General features: G+C 38.0%; 1 protein-coding gene across 3 annotated transcripts in view; it reads right to left on the bottom strand.

The window, feature by feature from the left end:
• LOC129777044 (uncharacterized) overlaps positions 1-26249 on the bottom strand; it is a 187473-nt gene that overhangs the window by 58048 nt on the left and 103176 nt on the right. For all 3 annotated transcript variants that reach the window (XM_055783094.1, XM_055783092.1, XM_055783093.1), the window contains exon 3: positions 20682-20785. In XM_055783094.1, the coding sequence (XP_055639069.1) occupies positions 20682-20785 (104 nt within the window). The remainder of the gene's footprint in view (positions 1-20681; positions 20786-26249) is intronic.

Raw genomic sequence — 26249 nt, forward strand, 5'->3', positions numbered from 1 at the left:
CATGTTTAATTAATCGTGACACCAGTTGACGTTGCGTGAAGAAGGAGAGCTCCTCTATCTTCGGTTCGGTGCAGCCTTGGAAAAATGATACGTTCCATTTCGAAATGTTGATGTTCCCTCGTTGAGACCGAGTGATCACAATTAATCATGCATTTCGCATGAGTTCAGTGAACTTGTTCTTGCATGATCGAACCAAATTGTGATATGATGTCGCATAGTTGAAACAATTGTAGTTATTGCTCTTAATACTTGCAAATTTTTCCGTTGGTTTATTTTCATCACCCCATTTGGACTCTTTCATTCAAACCCATCAAAACCTCTTCTGAGGTATATCTTTTATCTTCCATATCCAATAAATAATGGTTTAAAAATAATAAGAATGTCGGTTCTGATGAGGATAAAACTATTGAATAGTGGCATTATCACACTTACCATATTTGAAAAAAAAACGAAAATTTAGGTTTTTAAAAGGGTTCCAAAAGCATTTAGTATAGCATATACACACAGTGCTTTCACTTGCCTCATGTTGTACATGTACCTTGAAGACCTTGAAGACGAATTCAATCTTTTTTCCGTAACTTCACCCATCAGCTAGTACATAAATCACCGGTTTCGTCCGATTTAATCCATTAATGAGTTGTTTGGCCATCGTTTTGTCACTTCGGACTTCAAATTGAGCCATAAAGCTGAATGTGAGATCGAAATGTGCCGTTTTCATTCGCATCATTGTTACATTTCCTTTCACAGGTACCACACGGACGAATAACCCAACATTAAGATCCATAAATATGTAAATTCCGACGAAGCCTATGCTGCACAGAATCGTCCGATCAAAAGGCGAGCGGAGAAAAAAAAACCTGTTGTCGGTACCTGCGATGTAACCAACTCAGCTGAGATCCCTTGCCCCGCGTCGGCATCCCTTTCCCAACGGGATCCGACGTAGTTGTCAAGCGCACGCGAAAAGAAAGTCGCAGACATTGAGGAAACGAACCGAGACAACCGCAATTTCGGCACACATGATGAAGACATACGGACCAAAAGTTGCGTACGCATAGCCCCCTCCTTAGGAGGAGGGAGTGGGCACATCACCAAAGAAATAAGATTTATATCAAATTTGTTAATGAACTACTAAATGGCCCGCTAAGAGGGCCGGGAGTTGCGTTTCTTGGCCGACTTGAATCGAGTGTGCAAAAGTACTGTGTGCGAAACAAGTGAGACAGTTAGAGAAAAACGATCATGCCGCACATTGCCTCGGATTCCTCTCGCTTCTCTTCGTCGGTGTGTGTGTGCACGTTTTATGCTCAATGCGCACCCAAAAACGACCGACGGCAGCATAAAACTTTCCTCGTGAATGTTTCATCGAATCTCTCGCATCACTTAATTACGAGCTTGCGCGAACCGGCAGAAGCGAACCCGTTTCTCCGTATGCCCGATTCTTACCTGCTCATTTAAAAATCATAAATAACTCACAATGCCCTCACAAAACCTCCGCCCTGACCCGCCCTGGATTATTTGCGGCGGGCGTATGCCCACCATACCCGGGAGGTTCGGGAGCAGCATTCTTAATGTCTCAATATTTTTCCAAATATTTGGTCCCAGAACATACGCTCCGCAATCACAGGGATAAATGTTCTGGCAATTCGGTTTAACGTGATCGTGAAACATGACGCAAGCGCGCGTGAGCCAAATCTTTAGTGCTTTTTCTTTTGTTTTTGGGTATGCGAAGGCGAACGGTGGGTCCAAAATTCATGAGATTTTTATTATTTTATCACACATCTAATAATTTCGAAATAATTGCGATTTTTTAATGAATGAAAATCACTTATATATTTCATTTATTAATTATTAATTATTAATATTTTTTGCTGTCAGTGCGGAGGATGTTATATTCAGATCTGCTCATTCGTCCCACCACCCCCTTTAGTCAAATGCAACATCATTTCGGTGTACTATCCGTGTTACATCTGCATATTCTTTTCCCTTTCACATTTTTTTCTTATCGCGATTCCATTCTTAACTCCTAAATCATTGAAACGCCCACCTTTTTACCTCAGGAAGTTTGCATCTAACTCGGCCCAAACATCAGTTCCGATGGAGATCGTTCCATTATAAAATAATTTGCTTGAAGAAATTCGTTTGTCTGTTGTACAGACCAGCTTTTTTTTTAGTTCTTCACACTAACTTCGGAACTTTTCACATCGAAACGTTGTTGAGAACCATTGCTTTCCGACATCACCGTTGTAACTCTGAACTGTCACCAATCATATATTCTATTGTAATTCTGTTCGCCAGTCAAACGACTGTAGTAGTAGACAACAATGAACAGCTATTTGCCTTTAGGCAACGTCTCCAGAAGGTTCATGCCTGTACTCCAGTCGGCAGAGTTTTTCTGATCGTCAGAGCTAATGAAGTTGCTGTAACAGAATACCGACACTTCCGAACGAAGTCTTTAACAGCTCTGTCAATCTTCATATTCATTTATTTATTTATTTATTGTCGTCAATCAAAATGGTAGACCGATACATTCTTAATACTAATTAACTACTTACTTAAAACTAAAAAAAAACTAAAGAGAGCTGGCTGGAAAATTTATCCGTTTAATTTAGAAGAGGATTTTAACAAGTTATATAATCAATAAAATTTTATTTATTTATTTATTTATTTCGTCAAACCAGCGTAGACCAAATATGTTGCCCAAATATTACAGTGAAATTTAACTATATGTTATTCTATTCAGATAGTCTGTAAGCATTTACCTTGACATGGTTACATCAATTATTTCACTGTGTTCGTTACAGAGGCTCATCATACGATAAATAGGACTATATTTGGCATAATTCGTTCTTCGGTAATCTATGTAGAAAAGGGTTTCTCAGGTGTCTAATCGGTGCGTAATAATTTAGGTTTGCTTATATTTCTTCTGAGTCCACTCGTTGTGATATGATATCAATAATAAATAGAATCATGACAAAGTTCCATACAATACTACAGTATTCGAGAATTGATCTGACATATGTAATATACAATGTCTTTATTGTGTACGGATCGTGGAAATGGTAACTAAAGCGTTTCCGTGGCCTATGCCGATTTTATAACAAATAAAATTTTCAAAACCTTCTGCGACAATTTCTTTTGCATGATAATCCGGTCGGTATGCACGAAGATCCCTGATGCTTCAGAAAGTTTGAAATCCACTGTTAGTTATTGAGTTTGATCTTGTCGCACTGCTTTTATAACCTGCTGGGTTTCGCTTTTAAGCCCAGTCACTCCAATCGACAGCAGCCGCATTTACTGAAGAACACACTATTTCACGGATAGCCACTTCCACCAAGGCATCAAAGGATATAGGGTGTACAGTTGACGGTCTGAATATTCTTTTTCCTTTAAATCCATATCCTCAAGATTCTTGAATACAGTGGTCTCCAAAGCTATCGGTAGACGCGTTGAAAAGTTATCGAAGATGGAACGCGAGAGCCTTGAAAAAAATCTGCACACTCACATGGAAAAGCCAACGTCTGGTCTGGAGCAACCATCGCCATGGTATTGAAATTTTCAAAATCGAGTGTAAATACTGCGCCCAAATGGTATCGGGAAACATTGACGATGGACCGTACAAAGCAAGCCAACCGTAGAAGTGGAACATATGACCCCCCCCGTACAACTTCCCAATCGGGATTTATAAGGTTGTTTGACATCGTGGTTAAATCTTTATGTTATTTAATGTTTCCGACACAATCACAACCATTGTCACCGCAATTCTTCCTGTAGTGAAGACTTATTGGCAGTTAGGGTTGCCAATCATATTTTTCAAAAAACTGGAAGATCGCTCCTAAAAAGACTGGAAGAAAACTGGATCCTGTAGAACCGTTAAATTTAAGATCGGCTTTGATTTATCAATAACTAGCTGACCCAGCAAAAGTTCTTCTGCCATATAATTTATTTCTAGAGAATATTTTGGTTGGTAAAAATAACGAATATTTCAGGAGAGTTTCTATTTTATGGTTACCCTTTTTATTTTGAATATCCTTGTTTTATATATAAGGTCATGCATAATTTTTTTTTCGAATTTTTTTAATCATCTCAAATCATTCTATCATATTCTATCATTCTAATTTGGGTGAAAACAAACTCGACGATATATAGACGACGCAGATTTGATCAGCCGTTCTCCTATGACGCACACGCACGTGGAAAAACCTTCTTTTATGTATTTTTACCCATTCCAATGCTTGATAATTATAATTTCCTTTGAAGCATCATGTAGTATTTACATGTAGTTCATAAAATGCTGAAATAAACCATTAATTAATCATATCATTTGAGCAGATCAATGAAATCATGTTTGAGGATCTTTTCTTCTTGGACCTCTAGAAAATACGCTTTTATCCGGGTAAAACTCGAAACATCTCGTACTAATTGTCACATGTCCATAAAATCGCTGATAGAAGATCGTCGCAAAACTGATCGACAATGTAATCAATTGAGGTACAAAGGGAAACCGTTTCTGGCCATAGATCACTGCACCGAACCTAACCTCAATCCTCTGTTTTTTTTCTAATGGAATTTATGACATTTCTGTAGTTATTATTTAAATTTTGACGTTTTTGCGTGGTTTGTTTTAGGTTACATTTGTTAACATTTGAATAGGAACATAAATAAATTGCAAGGAACTTTCAAACTACCGTCTCCGTGCGCTGATTTATGTTGATTTTTGGTATCAAGATCAACAAGAGGTATCCTTGAATATTTATCCATATTTTTGAGAAAAAATATGCATAGTATGCACACAAAACTATAGTATGCAAAATAAACACTATAGTACATATGCATTTTATGTGAAGTATGCTTTATTTTTTTTACTGCGTCAAACATTAGAGAGTAGAACATGCGTAATATTGATGCTATTTATAACAAAAAATTCTTTGAGAGATCATAAAAAACTATTATCCCATTGATGTAAGCAGAAACAAGGTTATTTGGGCTTTATACTCATATCAATGAAAGTCAATGGAGCACATTTCCTCTATGATCATCTCAACATTAGAATGATTTGAAGGGCCTCTAACATCTGATGCTTATATAAATTCAAACCCAACATTAACCATTTTGGGTAAGATTTCTTGCTATGAACATTGCACCAGTCCTGGTTGAAATGGTAGATTAATTGGTTTGAATTCCAGAATGTTTTGTAGAACCTAGAACATCTGATATGTATATAAATTCAAATAAAGTGTAGCACGTTGTTGTTTGGGTAGGCAGTTGAGTTGAGTGATGGAGGGTTTTCGGCATACAAACAAAAAAATACAAATGTAATAAATACAAACTTGGCATGGTTTTCTTGTGCTTCTTCATTCTTCTTGACACTTCTTTTATTCTGTTCGTACATTGTCTAGTGATAAATCAACTTGATATTCTCGTTTATTTTTATCCTTCCCGATTGCTCACCGTGAAAAGAAACGTAGCTTTTCGTAGCCAGTATACTTTCCATTATATTGTTACCCAGCATGTTTCTATTCTTCGTTTTGTTGAAATTGTATTCAAGAAAAGTTCTTTCCACAGTTTCCACAAGGATGGTGAGGGTAGAAAAAAACGTATACATTGTAAATTCATTTTACATAAATGGGTAAAACCGAAGTACACATATAAAAAAACTGGAATATATTTTAAAAAATGGAAGATTTTAGAATTTAACTGTTTGAATGGATCAACGAAAAAAAACTGGAAGAAACCAGTTTAAACTGGAACATTGGCAATGATGCAATTGATGTAAACATGGCCCCTCAATGCAATGATTATCTCTATCGATGTCTAATTTAAATAGAAAAGTCGGGGATATCACTGTCTTACAGTGGAATTGTCGTAGTCTTATCCCTAGAATGGATTCATTCAAATTTTTTATTCATAACATTAGTTGTGATGTTTTCGCCCTGGAGGAATCTAAGCTGTTGCTCATCATCGTTCCAACGATCTTCGATGCAAAATATTGGTGTATCAATTGTGGTAATATGTACTCTACCGATGGGTCCTCTATGAACGAGTCCACAGGATTTGGAGTGTTCAACAAATTTTTTAGCACCTCCCACAGTCTTCAGAATCCTTGCTCGTTATATATTGCACAATTGTCAGCGATACACTGGGCGCTGGACAGCGTCACCTCACGACCTGTTGAACACTATTACATTGTAACAGATAGTCTTAGCTCTATCGAAGCTATCCGTTCAGTGAGGCCGGAAAGCACTCGCCGTACTTCCTTCAAATAATACGAGAAATTTTGAGTGCTTCATCCAGACGTTATGTCTTTACCTTTGTCTAGGTTCCTTCACATTGCTCGATTCCGGGTAATGAGAGGGCTGACTCATTAGCAAAGGTAGGTGCGATTGAATGCGACATTTATCAACGTCAAATCGCCTTCAGTGAATTTTATTCTTTAGTCCGTAAAAATACCATCGCCAAGTGGCAATGCAAATGGAACGAAGATGAATTGAGCCGGTGGCTTCATTCGATTATCCCTGAGGTTGGCATCAAACCGTGGTTCAAAAGTCTGGACTTGAGTCGGGACTTTATTCGCACCTTTCCCCAACTCATGTGCAATCACTGTTCTTCAGATGCACTACTCTTCCGCTTCAATCTTGCCAGCAACAATCTCTGCGTTTGTGGCCAAGGTTATCACGACACCGAGCACGTTGTTTGATCGTGCGAGGTGTATCTTGTCGCCAGATCGAACTCAGTAAACTCCCTTTGAGCCCGAGGAAGACAACCCAATGTGCCGGTGAGAGATGTGTTGGCTCGGTTATACCTTGATTACATGTGCCAAATATATGTTTCCCTTAAAGCTATCGATATTCGAGTGTGATTGTTCTATATCCTTATATCCTCCTTTTCTTCCATTGCGAGCAATTGGCCCTCTAGTTATAAACAGTAAAATAAGTTGAAATGTAAATATACAACTGATATACGAATAGATTTAAGAATCGAGTGTGACATTCAACACTGTTACAGTTCCCTTATATCCCATCCTTTTTCTGAAAATATATGTTACCTTTCTAAACTCGAGTCCACCGCGAGTAATCGGTTTTCCACCTTGCTAATCATAGAGTTAGGAACACTGTTTAAAGTTTTATATAGTTTTAAAAAATATATTTAAGTATTCGGCTCCTTTAAAGTTATGTAACTGTACATGTAAAAATTAATTCGTTTATACAAACATACAAATTTATATTATATATAAATCTATACAAACACACATTCAAATTTATGTTACATACCAAATGGTAGTAGCGTTCATTGTACCTAACAATGAATACTACAAACGATGAAATTTTTGTGATTAAAAATGTAGGCACCAAAACAGTGCTCCGTTATTCACCGCTAATGGCACACCGATCTGTTTCGATGCCCTTCCGGCAAACACAGCATCAGATCAAAAGTTAAGATTTCTTCTAACGGTTTTGTTCTGGTTATTAAAACGCTCTTTTCAAAAATAACATGATTGATTATTCCCAGGAATTCCTCGCACTCACCCACAACCCCCGTTCAAATTAATTCACATCAGTTCCTCCTGTGAAGCTCGCACTTGCTGCACAGCGTCAACAGAGTCTTATTAACATTTAACAGCTGTCAGGAATGATCACAATTCAGTCCAACTGCGGACAATAATTGGGTGGCACCTCGTCGACTTTTTCACCTTCCTTAATGGGTGCACAAAAGCCACACAATGCTGTCGCTCCAAATCGGGCAAAACGGGCTTCAGAAACCCACTGAACTCGAACGGTTTCAGTGCACGCGCGCAACATGATACCATGCGACGCGATGATGACGATGAGGGGACAGCATAAGTAATTTCATCCGTGCAACCGTGGCGAATGAGCATACTTTTGAGGATTGAGCAGTGAGCATGCGGACTTAATTAGTAAGCAGGAGTTTGAGATCGACTGAAATTGGAAAAACGGAGTGTCCTTTTTTATGCTCTAGGTGCTTCAATGCAATTTTGGATGACATTCTTATTCGCTCGAGGCGCGTGTTACAATTATTAATCACTCAATTGCACCCGAACGCGCACGATTGGACGCTACAAAAGAAACGTGCCTTCGAAGTTGTAAATCCATTTCGCGTGCAAACATTTTTCGGTCCATAATTAATCCTGACAGCTGCGCATTTCTCGCCGGAAGAATGCTCTTTTATGTAGAAGCGGCACTCTCCGCAAAACAGAAGTGTTGTTTTTTTGCTTCAATTAGCATAACTCAGAGATCGCCCATAAAACGCGCACTAAAATCTTCCAAGAAATTCTATTCAGAATTTATTCAAATATGAACGGATGAAACGTTTTCGTGGTGGTTTCATTACTGATGCAGGGAAAATTTGTTGATTTTCTCAAATTTCATCTCTGCACCGTTAACAAGAACCATTCAACAAGAACCACCGAAAGTGGGGTGAACAAAATTAACATTGCCTACCGATCATCAGCCTATCGATCGCTCACAATTATGATTCTTCGGACAGCGCTGTCCCCCGTATGTGTTCCAAGAGGTTGCCCCCGGGAAAGTCTAGACCGGATACTTCTCGTGTCAACTCGTGACGATTGAGTGTAATGAGCACTATCGATTACATCAAACCGTTACCGATGGTAGGGGGAAAAGAATACCATGGTCCAATTTAAGCCCAAGGTTTCCTTCACACTACTTAGGCGGTGTCGATTATACAGGTATGGAAGAACAAGTGGTAGAAAGTGTCACCTAATAACAATGTTAATCAATCAAATTAACACCGAAGTGACAAAAACCGGAGAAAGAATGCAGCGCTTTGAATTCCCCTAAGGGAGCTTCGGGAAGGGAAGTTGGAACATTTAAAACAGTGTAGGATTAACCTATGGTCTAGATCCTCTGTGAAAGCGGCCGACAATTGGAAAAGATCAGTCATACGTGGATGATAGTATCAATGAGAAGCATAGACTGGGAAATTGGAAGCAGTTGGGAATGTGAACCAAATCGGGTTGTTTCGATTACGATCTATCGATTATTAATGACTTGTCGCCATCATTTTAATGTGGGCTGGATTAATTCAAATCATGAGACAGAATTCAAATAGTTTGCTTTAGTTGAGATTTTCAAGATTTTCAATTTGCAAGAATATAAAATGTTACAATATCGTGTATCGTACCGTATAATACTCAATCTCGGGTGTGAAAACCAGTTTCTAACGAACGCCTGCGTTTTCATATGATTCACGTTCTTACAATCACAACCAGACTAAATCTACCATTTAGTGACAGAAAAAAAAACTGTTGACTTTCGTAATTGAAATTCTCAAGGGGTCGAATGTCATGCCCTCCCGAAAAAAAAACCATAAGCACACAAGACTTGTCTTCAGAACTCGAGGGTACAGCACTCCGAGAAAGAAAGTGATATGTTAATTTCGCTGCTTTTCCCCTTCAACTAAAATGAAGTATGTGTAAGTTATACGTGTTTTTTATTTATTTGTTTCCCGACGTCGGTTTCCCCCTCGCTCTCATTCGTTTCAATTTTTTTTTTGTTTTGGTTTTTGTTCCGCGCCTCTTGTGTTGATGGATTTATTTCAATTTAAATATGTGTAATCCTATTTTAATCCAGTTTTAATGATGCACTCTAACTATTTTGGGATGGTGCTGTTGGCGCGTTTTAATTTATTGTTGTTTTTTTCTCTGCCCGACTTTTTTTTCGCTTGTTTGTAGCGGGAAATCCTACACAGGCAGTTTTCATCAACGACAACCAAAACAACAAGCGATGTTTATTGCGACTGTGCGACAGCTTCACAAAATTGTCTGCGTCGGGATCCAGCCGGTGGTTGATGGCATTGACATTGGTTAGATTATATCACCGACCCCAGCGACTCTAGAAGTGCGATCGGCGTGAGGTAAATCGTCATGGAATTTATGCTACGCTGTCAAGATAAATCCTTCCGAAATGCTGAACAAAACGACATACGGAGGGATGCGATGCTGCACGCAACTACACATCATAAATCATCCCGAGTGGAACTCTCGGGAGACGGTTTTCCAAATACTGCTTCCAGCTTTTTGTCCCCGGTACCGCAAGCATTTTGTTGTGATCGGATTGGAAACAAATTAATAAAAAAGTAATTAAGTATTCATTTTTCGTGACCCCTGCTCGGGACGAGGGTACGCATAGTTTGAATAATTTTATTGTTGTTCAAGAGCAATAAATTTTATACTTCTTTCTCGGGAAGCTATCTGATGTCGGGAAGCTAGAATCCGGGCGGAAAATTGGGTTCGTTTGTTTGTTTATTTACACTGGATGGACCAACTGGGGCACAAAGATCAATGACTTCTTGCTGGAGATGTGCGTACAGAACAGAGTTAGATTCAAAATAGGCAATTCCATTTATCAAATACGCGTCTGTCACAGCTTGGGACAGTTATCGAAGGTTATGGGACGTGACCCCGTTTCGGTTGTCTATGGAACACACGAATGATCATTTATCTTGTGCGATACTTTTCCGGGAACAACTTTGTGGAAGTGGCTCCAATGAATAAAGTAGCGGAGGACGATCAACCGCAATCCTGTCATTCATTCTTGCTACTTGAGTTATTTATTCTGAACATAGAAAAATTGCTGGAAATCTCTGACTCATTGATAGCTGACCCTGCTGTCCGAATATGTTAATCATTATTATACTTGACTAGCTGACTCGGCAAACTTCGTCCCGCCCAAAATATATTTTTTTGTTATCAATACCTCCAAACATTCACGTTTTCTCACTTACGATCATGGGTCCAATCGCAGAACTGTTCATTGATTTATCTTCTAATTGACTCTTTACAATTTAATTTTTATATAAATTTCCTAGGACTTCTACAAAAACTCGTCATTATAATATCAGATTATTTTCAGACACAATTATCGTTCAAGATTTTTCAACCACTTGCAAATAACAAATAACAAAACTTTCACAAGTCAAATTTGGCTCCATTTGCTTGATTAGTTTTCGAGTTATGCAGAAAGGGCCTGGCCGGGTAAGGGAGTAAAAAGTGCGTCCAAACCAAATCACTAGCTGTATGGTAAATATTTTAAAGGATATTAAATAAGAAATTTTGGTGGTTTATTTGAACCCCTATGTGGTTTGACGTAGGATCTATAGTGAAAAACGTACTTTTTCGTTTATTTCACGACATCCTCAAAAGATCCGAGATAAAAATTTGAAAAAAATACTGAATGTGCATCTTACTACGGTGTATCAAGAAAAATTATCAAAAAAATGTCATCAAAAATTTTAATACTAAAACAAATATTGAAATTTTGAATATTTTTTTTTTTTGATTTAGAGATTCAGTACTACTCTAATTCATATTTAAATGTGCTCCTACGGCTTTTCTAGATTGATAAATATCTTCAAACAATTTTTTCATCTAATAATAAAAAAATAAATACACAGCACAAAAAAAAAGTTATAGATTTTCTGGCATTTCGAAATTTTGAAAAAAAATATAACTTTGAGACCCACATCTGCTCAAATTTTTATTTAAATGCATTCGTATGTGTCTTTTTCTACATGTGGCGTAATTTTTCCTGAATTTTCAAGAGCACTGCGACGCACAAAAATAATTTTCTTCATCGTCGGCATTATTTTTTTTTATTTTCTTGAAATTTATTATTTCATTGTATTCGTGGTTTTCAATTGTAAGATTAAAATAATAAAAAAAACTCGGATTTTTTTAAGTGTTCTTCTCATTAATCCGAATAATCTTTTCACAAGGACTTTATTTTTTTTTCTCACAGAGCTCTATCGTACTGCTGACTCCTATGAATTTGGTAAACCATCTAAATCCAATGTAAAGATAATCTCATATATTTTAAGATACGAGAAAAAAAGTTGTACAGCGCAATGCTCTAAATATACCGACAAAATTTAGACATATGAAAAACAAAATTTAAAAAATATTAGAGCAGTTATGGGTCTCTAAATTCAAAATAAATTAAAAATGCCCAAAGGCAAAAAAAACAAAAATTTTTTCGCACACTCCTCTTAAAAATTCAAGAAAAAAAATACGCTACATGTGGAAAAAAACAACACATACGAACACATTTAAATAAAAATTAGAGTAAAGTTAGGTCTCAGAGTAATATTATGAATTAGAGTAGTACTGAATCTCTAAATCCCAAAAAAAAAAAAAAATTATTCAAAATTTCAATATTTTTTTCAGTACTCAAATTTTTGATGAAATTTTTTTTGATAATTTCTCTTGATACACCGTAGTAAAATGCACATTGAGTAGTTTTTTCAAATTTTTATCTCGAATCTTTTGAGGATGGCGTGAAATAAACGAAAAAGTACGTTTTTCACTATAGATCCTACGTCAAACCACATAGGGGTTCAAATAAACCGCCAAAATTTCTTATTTAATGTCCTTTACAATATTTGCCATACAGCTAGTGATTTGGTTTGGGGCACTTTTTACTCCCTTACCCGGCCAGGCCCTTTGTAATTCATTTGTATGGCTGCTCTCCCTCCTACAACCTCCACATGCCAAATTTGGGTTCGTTTGTTTGATTAATTCTCGAGTTATCCTGAAATTTTTGTTTCATTTTCATTTTCATCTGATCAGACTGAACGAGTAGCCGCATATTATCGTTCCGAATTGGGGAATGCAGTGTTACCATCGACGGAGCGAAAACAATTTTTATGAGGAGCAATTTGTTTTTTTTACGTTAGCGTTTATTCTGAAAGACCCTGTAGAAACATTTATTGCACCCTAAAACTTCCACATGCCAAATTTGGGTTCGCTGGCTTGATTAATTCTCGGGTTATGAAGAAATTTGTTTTTCATAAATGATACATTATGAAAAACAAATTTGTGTTTTAAAATTTATTACTTTTGAACTACTAGACCGATTGCGATGATCGATATATTAAATTGAAGCCAATAAGCAAGCCTTTTTTGAAAATTTTTGGAATTCTAGTTGCATACATCCAGTCTAGTCGCATAGAAATATTGAACGAGGACTGAAAACATGTTAACTTTGAAAAATCATAACTCAAAAACGAAAAATAACACATTTCTGGTTTTTGGATATGTTATGTAAAAAAGCTTTCAAGTTTTCAAGAAAAAATATTTAAAAAATATAGCATATTTGGTAACGAAATCATGTAAACTATAAAAAACTAATGCCTTCAATAATTACGAAATCAAAATCCATTGTTTTCGCAAGTCTTATATTTTTCAAAAAAGACTAGGCTTTAATTTTATGTGTCGCTCATCTGAATCGGTCCAGTAGATCAAAAATTATGAATCTTTGTGTTGGAAAAAAGAGGGAAACATTGATTTTTCGAACTATCGGATAACTTTAAAATAATCGTAACTCAAAAACGAAAAAAACGCCTCTCTGGTTTCGACATCTGTTATTTAAAAAACCCTTTCCAGCTTTCCAGAAAAAATATTAAAAGAATATAGCGCCTTTGTTCCCGAGACTATGAAAACAACAAAAAACGAATACAATCAATAAAAACGAGAGCAGAATTCGAATTTATATAGTATTTTTTCTGAAACGGCCAGGTGATTGACTTTAGTAGTTCAAAAGTGATGAAAAAAGTCATTTTTGGAACAAGAATAAAAAGTCAACCGAAACGACAACCCTAAAATGAAAATGGTCACCCTAATGAAAAAAATAAAAAAAATAAGGGTCAAATGTTTTGCGATAATGTACAAAACTACTAATTTTCACGAAAATCTGAGAACCACTATATCGGCTTGGCATGGAATAGCTGTATATAGATTTTTGTTCTCATTTATCTTATCCATTCTCATTTCCCCCATTTCCCACAAGAGTTCTTCGGTCGTACACAACAATCCTTGGAACTCTTTTTCTTTGAAACACTGAGAGCTGTAATTATTTTATTTTTTTAATGACAACAAAATATATATTTTTCTCACTCTTTCGATTTCTTCTTCAGCTTTTCCAGTTTTACGTTTTATCAAATATCAATATATTTCAACTGTTTACAGCAATCAATGTGAACATAACACAGGACAGAAGTGGATTGTTAAGGGCATTCGACCTTGTAAATCCGTCGAAGGGCTACTGATCTATGCTGATGATCTTAACATTTTTCTTGCTGTTCAATGAGAAGCTGGCTGAAGAGAGCTGCAGGAGCTCTTGGATCGTTTTTCGTATTGGTGCACTATAAACCTTCTCGAAATGAGTGTCGCTAAATGTTCGATTATATTCTTCCGGTGATGCAACATGGCCATCTTATACAACTAAACTATTAATGAAAACAATTTGAACTTGCGAGAATGTTAAAGACCTTGCAGCGACTCTCCACCTGACTGCAATACTCGGTCATGATTGATAAAGCCATCCATCATAGGGTTCATCCTAAAAGTCACCCAGGTTTTCGATGATCAGTTGTGTTTGCGTGATCTTTACTGTTTGCTAGTCAGGCTAATTCTGGAGTATATATCTGTCGTCTGGTGCCATTTGAAGCAGTGTGGATTACATGAATTGAGCCCGTGCAAAGGAGATTTGTGAGTCGGGCGCTGAATAATCTTTATTGGCGTGACCCTATGAATCTTCCACCTTACGAGGACCGATGAGCGCTGTTCCATATAAAAACTCCTTCAAATTCTGCGTACTATCAATCAAGCTGTATTCGGAGTGAAGATCCTACGGGCTGAAATTGACAGTTCTGAGCAACTGGATCGCACGCGCATCTATGCACCAGTACGAGTTCTGCGATCTAGGCAACTCATTCAAACTACACGCTGGAATACACGGTATGGCCACACGATCCAATAATTTTATTTGTAGACGGCTTCATGTAACATACTGTTTGTTTGATATTAATGTGTTAACTTGTTCATTTCGTCAACGTTTATTTTCCGTGTGTCTTTTTTAATTTACTATAAGTTACCTTCATAAAAACCTTGATGTCAAATGATGAATCAATAAAGACAAGTGTACGAGACATCATCGATTTCTCTACATCGACTCTCTCTTTTAGTTATAACTTAGCTGCAAACACATTACCAGCTGTATTTGGCAATGTGGAAGATAGGTCAGAACCTAATCTATCCGATTCTATACCTAATCTATCCGAGCTATAGGCTCAGTTACATAGGTTTTAAGGCTACAAAATTCTTAAATATATTTTGACGTAGGACTACGTCTAACCGGAAGATATAGGGGGTGAAATGGAAATATAGGCACTGAACAAGTAGGAAAAAATGCAAGATTTGGAACGCTTATAACTCGAGCATTTCTCAATAGATCGCAAAGGTTTTTGCATCAATTGATAGGAAATATATCTACGCATCTATCATAATGAATAACATTTCATTTTTCTTGAGATAAATAATTGAATAATTGTGAAATATCGAGCATTGTCAAAATGCACTATGTGCCCATTTTTGATTGGTCCATTTTGTGCTCCTCAAATCGAACCGACCAAAACGGGCAACCAGAGCAGCAGCGAAATAGAATGAACCACGATTGGAAAGGAAAAAGAAAAAAAATGAACGAAACATTGGTCGCAGTGTCACACATGCGTAATTCTCGAGCCAGCCAGTCAGCTTAAAAATCCCCGCTTCGCTGCCGTAACGATCATTCTCTTTCAAACCGTACACCACATCAGTTCGCATCACAACACATCAACAAACCAACCCAAGCAGCCATGTCTGGACAAGGCAAAGGAGGAAAAGTGAAGGGAAAGGCAAAATCCCGCTCGAACCGTGTTTAGTTTCGGCCGCCGAAGTGATTGAGCTAGCTGACAAAGCTGCTCGCGACGATAAGAAAAACTGCATTCGGATCAGAACACATTCGGTGGACATCAAGACAACAGGCAGTTGCAGCGAGTGGCGAGTGGCAAACGCAATCGCAAAACGGCAGCAGGTAGCAGAAGAAAAAAGTTTGTTCTTTTAACAATCTGCTTTGGTGGCAAATCCAGAACAAGGCGGCATCGAGGGCGTTCGAAATGGTTTTTTTCAAAACCACGAGTACAAAGTTTTCTAAATTGGAACCATTCCATAAAACAAGGCGCTTATCAGGGCCATTAAACCTTTCAAAAAAGAGTTTACGAAATACAGTTAAATGCTTTCTACAATAATATAATAAATAATAATAAAACACAAATTGATTTTTTCATAATTTATTTGCCAGGATCTGATGAGTATGTGAATTTGGCAGTTGTTCTGAGATTATTGATAGTTGGGGACTTTCCTGATTATTCAATTTTCACCAATTCTTAAATTGTTTCCAGATTGAAAGTACAGTAATTTACAATTAGTTCGACATTTAGCTAATTGGACGGACATGTAATGCGACATAATTAGTTGGACATTTTTGTAAACATAGAGATCCAAATTATGACCCCACATTGAAAGTCGACACTGTACCACTGTCATCGAAAATGTTCAATTACAGGTTAAAATTACCTCCAATCCGACACTAAGTGGTGGTAATGCGACGTGCCATTGAATGTAATTTACTGTACAATATGTCACAAGCTGGATGGGAAGAAATTTTCCAACTGTGAAAGCTGTGGTGAGTGGCAAACGCAATCGCTAAACAGAAAGGTTTAGCCGAACAAGATGGGGATATCGAGTGATAACAAAAACACAACACCAAAGGTTTTTTTCAGAACCATCAACATATTCATAAAGAGTAAACAGTAAACTAATCCAGTTTTCAGGTAGATAGGTAGGTATTCACGTAGGAGAAGAAAATAAAACAATATATTTAAAATAAATATTTAACAAAAGCTGTCCCCTTTGTATAGTCCTACGTCACTCCGGTTATGTCCCCGACATTACCCACCCGTCTTTTTTTTACTAATGTTAGTTTGTGAGTTAGGTTAGTGAGTTAGGAGACCGATTACTCGCGGTCGACTCGAGTTTAAAAGGTTGAAATATTTCCTTCGGGAAAAGGAGGAGATATAAGGAGAATCATGTGGACTAGTTCATAGCGGATTCGTCGGTAAGGTACATATTTCCACAGTTGATACACCGACATTTTGCTTCGAGCATCGTTGGAACGATCTCCGATCGATGGTATCCTGGAATTCTGTGGGTTTCCTTTTTTTAGACAGATCAAAATTAACAGAAGAATTGATGTAGTCAGGAAAACAAACACGGTTGGGAATATACGAAGAAGGAACAAACTCGATAAGCTGCTCAAAAGTTCCGATCATCAGTGGGTTTATAACCTTACACCGGATGAGGAACCGAAGAGACAAGAGACTCATGGTATGTGTTGAGGGCATACATCCCAACACAATACGGAGACAAAAATACTGAATTCGCTCGAGTTTAATGAGGTGTGTTTTGGCAGCTGATTGAAAACAGAAACTTCCATACTTCATCACTGAGAAAATAGTTGTTCGATACAACATTATAAGATCTTCTGGTTGGTGTCCTCACCAGAAGGCGATAATTGTACGCAGAAAGTTTATTTTTGGTTGGAAATTTTTGGTCAATATGGACCAGTCAAATCCATTTGGAGTCGAACCAAACCCCAGTTAAAGCTTTGGTTCTGCTGGCTTATGCTTCCTAGAAAAGAAGACCATCTCTGTCTTCTCCATGGAGATCTTCATCCAAAGAATAAAATTGAAGGCCTCTTCTATGTCAAAGAAAGCTGAAGCCTTCTGATTTTTTAGGCGTATGCCATTTGAATTTCTGAAGAAGCAACGCAAGACTTTGCCCCTGTTCATTCGTCTCCTGGCCCTTGTGGAACCCATATTATGTATCTGAGAGTAGGTCATTTGATGCAAGCCATCGATCAAGGCGAAACAAGATCATTTTTTCCAAAAATTTGCATATAAAAACAGCATTGCTATTAGGCAGTACGAATTGAAGTCGGACACGGGTTTTCCGGCTGTTTGAATTGCTCTAATCATTCGAATCAATGTTATGCTCCAGAAACTGATTAAATAAATACAACACATTGCTTCGCCACATCAGGGAGGTTTTTCAGCAAGTTGAATTTTTGCTTCATCGAATCCAGGAAATTGATGGAGATAAACGAAGTGCACCTCAAAACGACACCCAAGCAAGAGCAACAACTGCATCGCTACAACGCACACCTCGGCAGTTGTGGTTATAATATTAATGGAAATAGGGTTCCAACTAGTTTCATCACCCTATTCTCCAGACATGGCTCCCTCGGACTACGATTTTTCCCTAATTTAAGGAAATCAATGACATTTGTCGTCTACTGACAAAACTACAAAGCATCATGGTTATTTCGGAACCCTTATCGATGCGCCCATTCAGCTGGTGATATTCCTATAGGTGAGTGTATTTTTTCCAGTTTTTGTAACAAACGAACGGCGAATGTACTTCTCTTGAGAAAAGTACCACTGAGCCAGTGCTGTACCAAGAACGTCAACTTTCAGATTAATAAGTATTGATTATACTGAAATGTCCTGGAATAATGTTCTATGTGACTATTGAATGAACTCTCTTTGTCTGTTCGCACTTCATGGATGCCAATGATAAAAAAAATTCATGAAGCCATTTGAGATGCAAGGGAGTTCAAAAAAAATTAACAAGAAAATCAAAACAAGAAACAAGAAAATAAAAAAAAATTCTTTTAATAAGTAGATAGTCAGAAGTTGTACGTCACAAAATTACTAGGTCTTAAATATAGTCCAATCTCTGATCAATCAATGTTTTTCCCGGTTTGATCATTTCCATGATTCGAAATAATATACAGTAGAACCCCGATTATCCGCGGAATAGAGTGGCAAGGTTACCGTGGTTAACGAAAATCGAGGATAACGCAACAATGGACTAAAAATGAGGTTTAAATACGAAAAAAATATAAGCATGAAAGCTATGTTTTAGCAATACATAGATCATTAAATTGTAAGATGTTGTACACCAGTGATCAGATAATGTGAATGCCATAACCAGAACAAACAAAAAGTCGGGGAAATTTTCGTGGAAACCTATGGAGTTCTTTTTCGCGGATAACCGAGGTTGTACTGTAATTGATTTCAAACTGATGCGATTCCCTTTGGAGAATCTCAGACGAATAACCTGTGACCAAGAGAGGGCAAACAATCAATGTAAACCTCGAAATTATACGATGGCTATCCTAGTATAAACACGCCTTTACACAGGGTTTACAATGAGTTTACCGCCGTTTAACAAGATGACAAATTCACACATTGAACAATCCTCTTTGAATGAGCGCGTTTGACGGCCCACAAGCTTTTACAATCAAAACAATACTATACACCTCTTATGATCAATTACACCCTCCCAAACGGTTTATTTATTTACCATCCCTTCTCTTTCGTGGTGCTGGGTAACACAAATTATGTTTTGGTTTGTTTGTTTCAACATTACACTTTTATCTTTCTCCTGTGCAAACACAAAGCACGGAAGCGTTTCGGGGTTTTCTTAAACCATTGTGGAGAGATCAAAATCACCGTATTTATCCTAAACACACTTCGGCGCGTGTTGTTGGTGCACAGCATGGAAGGTGTACAAATGAGTGTGGTTATTTGCGACATAAATTTGTGGTTTCCGCTACCGCCGATTGTGGTTACCCTTTTACGACAGCTTGTATTATACACATCTAATAAGGCAAAACAGGCTCAATATTTGTCCAAATCTTTCTGAATTAATAGGAGTTATTATCCAGCTGGAATCACCCTTGAAGCCGTAAACCGGAATGTGGTTGTGGTTTGCTGGTTTCAACAATACTTGTATCTGCCAACGCGAAAACTCAGAGCGCTATGCAACGAAACAAATTGCAGCTAAACTATATCACGCTGCCAAGCCACATAATGAAAATATTCCATCACAAACAAGATTCTCAAGCAAGCTGCTTGAGATCCCACTCGAGCATCAATCTCTTATGATCACACTTCAAAGAAAGTCAACACAGGCAGAAGTATAAACACTTGTGGAAGGATCAACTTCCCCCATCTCTCAGGCAGCGTGAAAACGGATTCATCTTATACTCGATTCTCTTTGCCCTTTCCGAGCGTAGATTTTTGGCCCGTGGTGTGTTCCTCGTAATACGAAAAAAAAAATTAACGAATGCGACACACAAGATGCCACAATAGGAGAAGGGAATTCCGTTTCTTCATTGCTCAAGATTCTGATCAGCCCTACTTTATTGATTTTCAATGTTTAATTAGCCGCGGTGAGCTGGACAACGTCCAGAAGTGTGGGGGGAAGCGCCGTAAATTCATCCTTGTTGTTCGAGTGATACCCGAACACGGCTGAAATCGGAATCCTCGAACGGTTGAAAGATACGCGCACGGGAACGAAAGGTTAGATTAAATATTTAGATCGAAGATATACCCCTATCGCTCACTCCGACCCGTGGAGTGGCAGGAATGTAATGAGAGCCCCGATTTGTGTTGAAACTTTTCCTTTATGGCAATATATTGTCATGCTTACAAGACGAAGAAAGTATACAGCGCGGCGCCTGGCCAGGCGGCACTGACGCCAGCTTCCAAGGGATTCCGATTTTTATGAGTTCGTAAGAAGCATCTTCAGAGTAGTAATGTTTGCCGGCCCTCGGTTGGGAAGCCGTACCGGGCCGGTACTAATAACCTTTTAATTCGATCGATTTTCTATGATAATGAGAGGGGCGCTAAAGATTGGATGTGGGAATCAAATTTTATTGCTTCTCGCTTAGGCGGGAATCAGGGATGAAATAAAACATGGAACTTACCGAACCGTACACTGTTCCGCAGGTGTCCATGCAGAGAAACAAACAAGTCGCTACTCCTTGAATCCTGATCTGTCCGGCAGCCACCGTTGTTCGCTGGAGGATTGCTGTAAATGGAGAAAAATTTGAGGGTGAGATCAGTTTTGGAGAAGCTTTTCATTGAATATTTTGAATTCGGTTTCCAGCGAAAAAAGTTACGATTTACTTCACGAACGAAATGTTCGAATACTATTACTATTAGTCTCTTATCCAACTTCATTATATTTTAGGTAGGTTTCCAAAAAATTATAAATGGCAAACATTGATGAAAATCACGTGTTCATTATTTGTATGAGACCTAAAAAAATGTCGAATATTTTCAAAAACCCTATCATCATTAGGGTAACTGTAAATTGTAACGGTATTGTTTTCTAAACTTTTGATTACAATGGTTCTTAGATGATTTGTTTAAGGGGGATCAAAGTTCTAAGGCTTACGGGATTTGTAATTTGAGATACTATATAAAAAACATATAGATAATATATGAAAGTTTTCAACATTAAATTCAATTTTCTAATAGTGTATTTAAAATCTTTTTTTTTTGCAAAATAGTTCAATTATTCTCCAACAGTTTTTCCGTACAACATATTTCAATCAAACATCATATTTTAATTAGACAAAATTGTAGATTAGGATACTATATAAATAATATATAAAAGTTTTCAACATTAAATTGAATTTTTTAATAGTGTATTTAAAATCCTTTTTTTTGCAAAATAGTTCAATTATTATCCAACAGTTTTTCCGTACAACATATTTCAATCAAACATCATATTTTAATTAGAAAATCTATAGATTAACAACATCGCATAAATTTTACATATTTTGAACAAACTACTTTATTTCAATTCATGAAACATTGGATCTCAGCAATTGTTGAATTCGTTTGCGATTAGGTGCTTGTCACTGGAATACGACGTTAGACATAAGCTAGAGAGGTTCAGTAAACTTTTCTTCAACGACTTGTAAAGTCAATTACTACCGAAAACAATCAACAGAGCAAACTTTGAAACCTTTTTAACTGTTTCCAAACTATGTCCTGCCATCGAGCAACTATTCCCAAATTCATTCAGATTGCGATTTTGTTTGTTTGATGAAAGTAGGAAGTTCGTAACACGATAAGTCACTATATATTCACTGTATATATTGTCGGTACTTTTGATTTAGAGGTGATCTCCAAGCTACAGTGTCTTCAATATGACCCCTTCAACCGGAAATAATCAAAGAACGTTTAACCACCAATTCATATAAAGCAGATGCGACACCCAGCGGCGAGCACTTGCACTAGTATGACAACACGTCACATCAAGTTTGACGCAGCAGAAGTAAACAGTTCTAGCTAGACGCATTGATTCCTGCGAAAAGTCGAAAAAAGTTGCGACAAAATTTAGGACCAGTAACTGTTTCTGCATGAAAACTAGCTGTTTCACGGAGATACTTTGTTTGATAAAGATCCTAGCAATCAACCTATAATGTTTTAAATCGTGAGTTCTATTCAAAACATCGAAACATGGGCCGCTCCTTTCTCTGCACGGAACCACAACGGTTTCTTATCCGTAAAATGACAAAACAATGCAAAAATCAACGGGATATTGCAAAATATGTGGGAGGATCGAAAACAATTGAGGGGCTCAGAATGAAAGGGGTGTAAGTGATTTGATCGATTTCTCTACATCGACTCTCTGTTTTGATCATAACTTAGCTGCAAACAAATTCCCAACTGTATTTGATAACGTGGAAGATAGGTCAGAACCTCATTTATCGGATTCTATAGCAAACTCAAATTGGAACGTTTTTGCAGTTGAGATATTAACTGAAGAAAAAGTTGATGAAGAGAAACCGATCAAATCACTTACATCCCTTATTATTATATATTATAGACCAATATAGGATATATGATGAATTGAAATACTGAGTTCGAGTATCAAAGCTCAAAGCCTTTTTTCGCTTGAGTAGTGCAAATTAAAAACGGAACATCGGTCGTATCACGAATATTGTCCAATTTCGAGCGCTTATTGCATAGTCATTTCCTAATAGATGTTTGCATCAATCAATTTGGGGACTTCTTAACAGTCTATTACAATAAAGAAAGTTATATATTTCGCGAAACTAACTATGGAACAATTGAAAAATGACACGCATTTTAAGAGGAAAATCTCGCGTTCTGATTTGTCGGTGGAAACAGGCAATCTGTATTCTTTCAGCTACTCATTCAGCGCATTTGCGCTCTGTATAAATAAGAATACGGGATTGTGCAATTAAAAATGCGTTTGGTGCTTCATTTCCTGCTTGTAAAGGGTGTGTCACATCAAATTGCATCACGGAAAAAACGCTGTAGAAATTTATTTTTTTAGGAATTATATCTTCAGCTTTCGCTTATAATCAGATAAAAGTGTATAGATCACGTTGGCCATGCTTCACTGTCAATTTTTCGTAAATTTGGAAAAATGTCATCGAACGAAAAAGAGCGTCGTGAATTAATCCTGTGCACTCATTTCGAGAATCCGGAGTTGTCACATCGAGACATCGGTAAGATGCTGGGAATCGTCCAATCCACGGTCAGCAGAGTACTAAAACGATACTTCGAGAACCTAACCATCGACCGGAAGGTGAAGAACGGCAAAAATGGATGCTCCGTCAGTGAAAAAGATCACAAGCGCGTAGTTAAGCAGTTTAGACGTGATCCGAGAAGTTCGGTCCGGAATGTCGCCAATAAGCTGAATTTGTCAAGTTCATTCGTCCATTGGACCAAGCAGCGGGAGGGCCTGCGTACATACAAGGTTCAGAGGCTCCTAACCGCGACGAAAGGCAAAACATGGTGGGGAAGACGCGAGCCCGGAAGCTGTACACCGAAATGCTGACGAAGCCGCATTGCCTGGTAATGGACGACGAAACCTACGTCAAAGCGGACTTTCGTCAGCTGCCGGGCCTGTTGTTCTTCTCCGCAGAGGACAAATTCAGCGTTCCGGAGGAGATTCGCAAGCAGAAACTATCCAAGTTTGCCAAAAAGTACGAGGGCCCGACCAAGTGTGGCAAACGATCTGCTCTTGCGGAAAGCGGAGCGCCCCCTTCGTGATGACCGGCACGGTAAACGGGCAGGTTTACCTAAAGGAGTGCCTACAGAAGCGCTTACTACCACTATTGAAGCAGCACGAGGGACCGACCATCTTCTGGCCGGATTTCGCTTCGTGCCACTATTCAAAGGACGTGTTGGAGTGGTACGAAGCCAATGGGGTCACCTTCGTGCCAAAGGAAATGAACCCGCCCAACGCGCCGGAGCTTCGCCCAATAGAGAAATATTGGGCGATTATGAAGCAGGCCCTCCGGAAGAACCCAAAAGTTGTCAAATCGGAGGTGGACTTCAAGAGAAAATGGATTTCTGTTCAAAAAAAACTACAACCTGACGTTGTACAGAACCTTATGGACGGGGTAAAGAGGAAGGTGCGAGCATACGGGCTTGGGCTCGAAGTATGAATAAAAAGAAAATGCCAAAAGTTGTTTAATAGTTTTTATTTTACTGTTTAAAATTTTCAAAAGGATCGGCGAATTTCTACAGCGTTTTTTCCGTGATGCAATTTGATGTGACACACCCTTTATGCGTCACACATGTCACATGAAAGCCGAGGGTTTATTTTGAATTGTTGCTATTTTCGTTTTGTTGTGTTGAATTACAGAGTTTAAAATCTTTAGAATTTAAAACATAATCATCATATCTGACGATGAAACCAAGCGCCTACATTTTGGAGCCCACTTGATGTTCTCCTAAAAAGAACATGAACTATTGTAGTCAATCGAAAAGTTGACGTGTAATGATTCAGATCGCTAGATGTTCAGTTCAATAAACACAAATTGATCGTATACAGCATAGAGCTAGGGTCACGCTCAAGGCTCATGCACAAATATCAGCTTTCAAGTATATTGTTTATTGTTTAGAGTCAATATTGATATGTAGCCAATGATTCCCTTGAGCAGTTTTATTCAGCAATATTTTGATATTAATTTATTGGGATAGCGGACCATCGTGGTGAAATTTGACATATTAGGCTGTCAAAAAAGTCCTGCGGTATTTTTTTTTTGAATTTTCATTTGTTCATAAAATTAGTTACAATCATCTGTTTTAAGTCAAATATGCGCCGTTTTGTTCGATGACTTGTTCCCAACGAGATGCCGACTTCATAATACCCCTGTTATAGAAGCTCGCTTCCTTATTGGCAAAAAACTCGGATAGCCAATTTTCACAGACCTCTTTTGTGGCTAACTTCTGACTACCTAGCTCGTTCGCCATGGACAAAAACAGGTGGTAGTCACTTGGTGCAAGGTCCGAACTATACGGCGGATGCAAAAGAACCTCCCATCCGAGCTCCCGGAGCTTCTGGCGCGTCACCAAAGAAGTGTGTGGCCTGGCGTTGTCCTGAAGACAATGCGGCCTCTGTTTATCAAAGATGGCCTCTTCTTCATGAGTGCTACCTTCAAGCGGTCCAGTTGTTGGCAGTACAGGTCCGAATTGAGCGTTTGGCCATAGGGGAGCAGCTCATAATAGATTATTCCTTGACAATCCCACCAAACACACAGCAGAACCTTCCTGGCCGTTAATGAGGGCTTCGACCACGACCGTTTGCGCTTCACGTTGTCGTAAGTGACCCACTTTTCATCGCCAGTCACCATCCGCTTCAGAAACGGGTCGATTTTGTTGCGATTCAGCAGCGATTCACATGCGTCGATACGGTCAAAGATGCTCTTTATTTTGCTCCATATTTGCGACACTATAACTCACGAACGACTTAACCAAACAAAACACTGTCAAGGACTTTATTATAGCGCGCAAGAATATCTTTCCAACAAGCTATATAATGAATACAACTAGAACTACGCGCTTACAACGACACCTCGCGGAAATACCGCAGGACTTTTTTGACAGCCTAATATTTAGTAGAGGAAGAGGAAGAGGAAGAGGAAGAGGAAGAGGAAGAGGAAGAGGAAGAAGAAGAGGAAGAGGAAGAGGAAGAGGAAGATGCGAGAAGCAATCAGAATATTTTTAACCGAGAAGCAGTTTGCACCACTAACCCAAAAGATCCAGTAAACCCAAAGAGAAGCGATATAACAATCTTAAAAGTTAAATCAGTATTAGCAGTAAAAGTGTTACAACTTCCATGTCCATTTTGTTGCGTTCGTCTCCGCCTAAGGAAGCTTTATACGGCGAGGAATTCGAAAAGTGAACGAAGATGCGGAAAAAGGCTTTCCCATATGTACTGTTGTGTGATTGTAATAGACGATTTTTATACATTTTCATTTCAGTGACCTTCAGCATCCAAGGCTGGTTCAATTACTATTACCAAGTATTCTAGTATAAACGTAAACGTAACACTATCTGGTAACAGATTCACTGGAAACATCTTCAAAGGATAAACAATTTATTTCAATATTCATATATTAAAATCAATCAACAGAAATTTGTGATAGGCGAGCGCTCACGAGTCGCTCATTTGAACCGGTCCGTCGGAACGAACGAACGATACAGGGGCTCTTTTTTTA

Source organism: Toxorhynchites rutilus, chromosome 3, assembly GCF_029784135.1.
Source record: "Toxorhynchites rutilus septentrionalis strain SRP chromosome 3, ASM2978413v1, whole genome shotgun sequence".
Taxonomy (NCBI): Eukaryota; Metazoa; Arthropoda; class Insecta; order Diptera; family Culicidae; genus Toxorhynchites; species Toxorhynchites rutilus.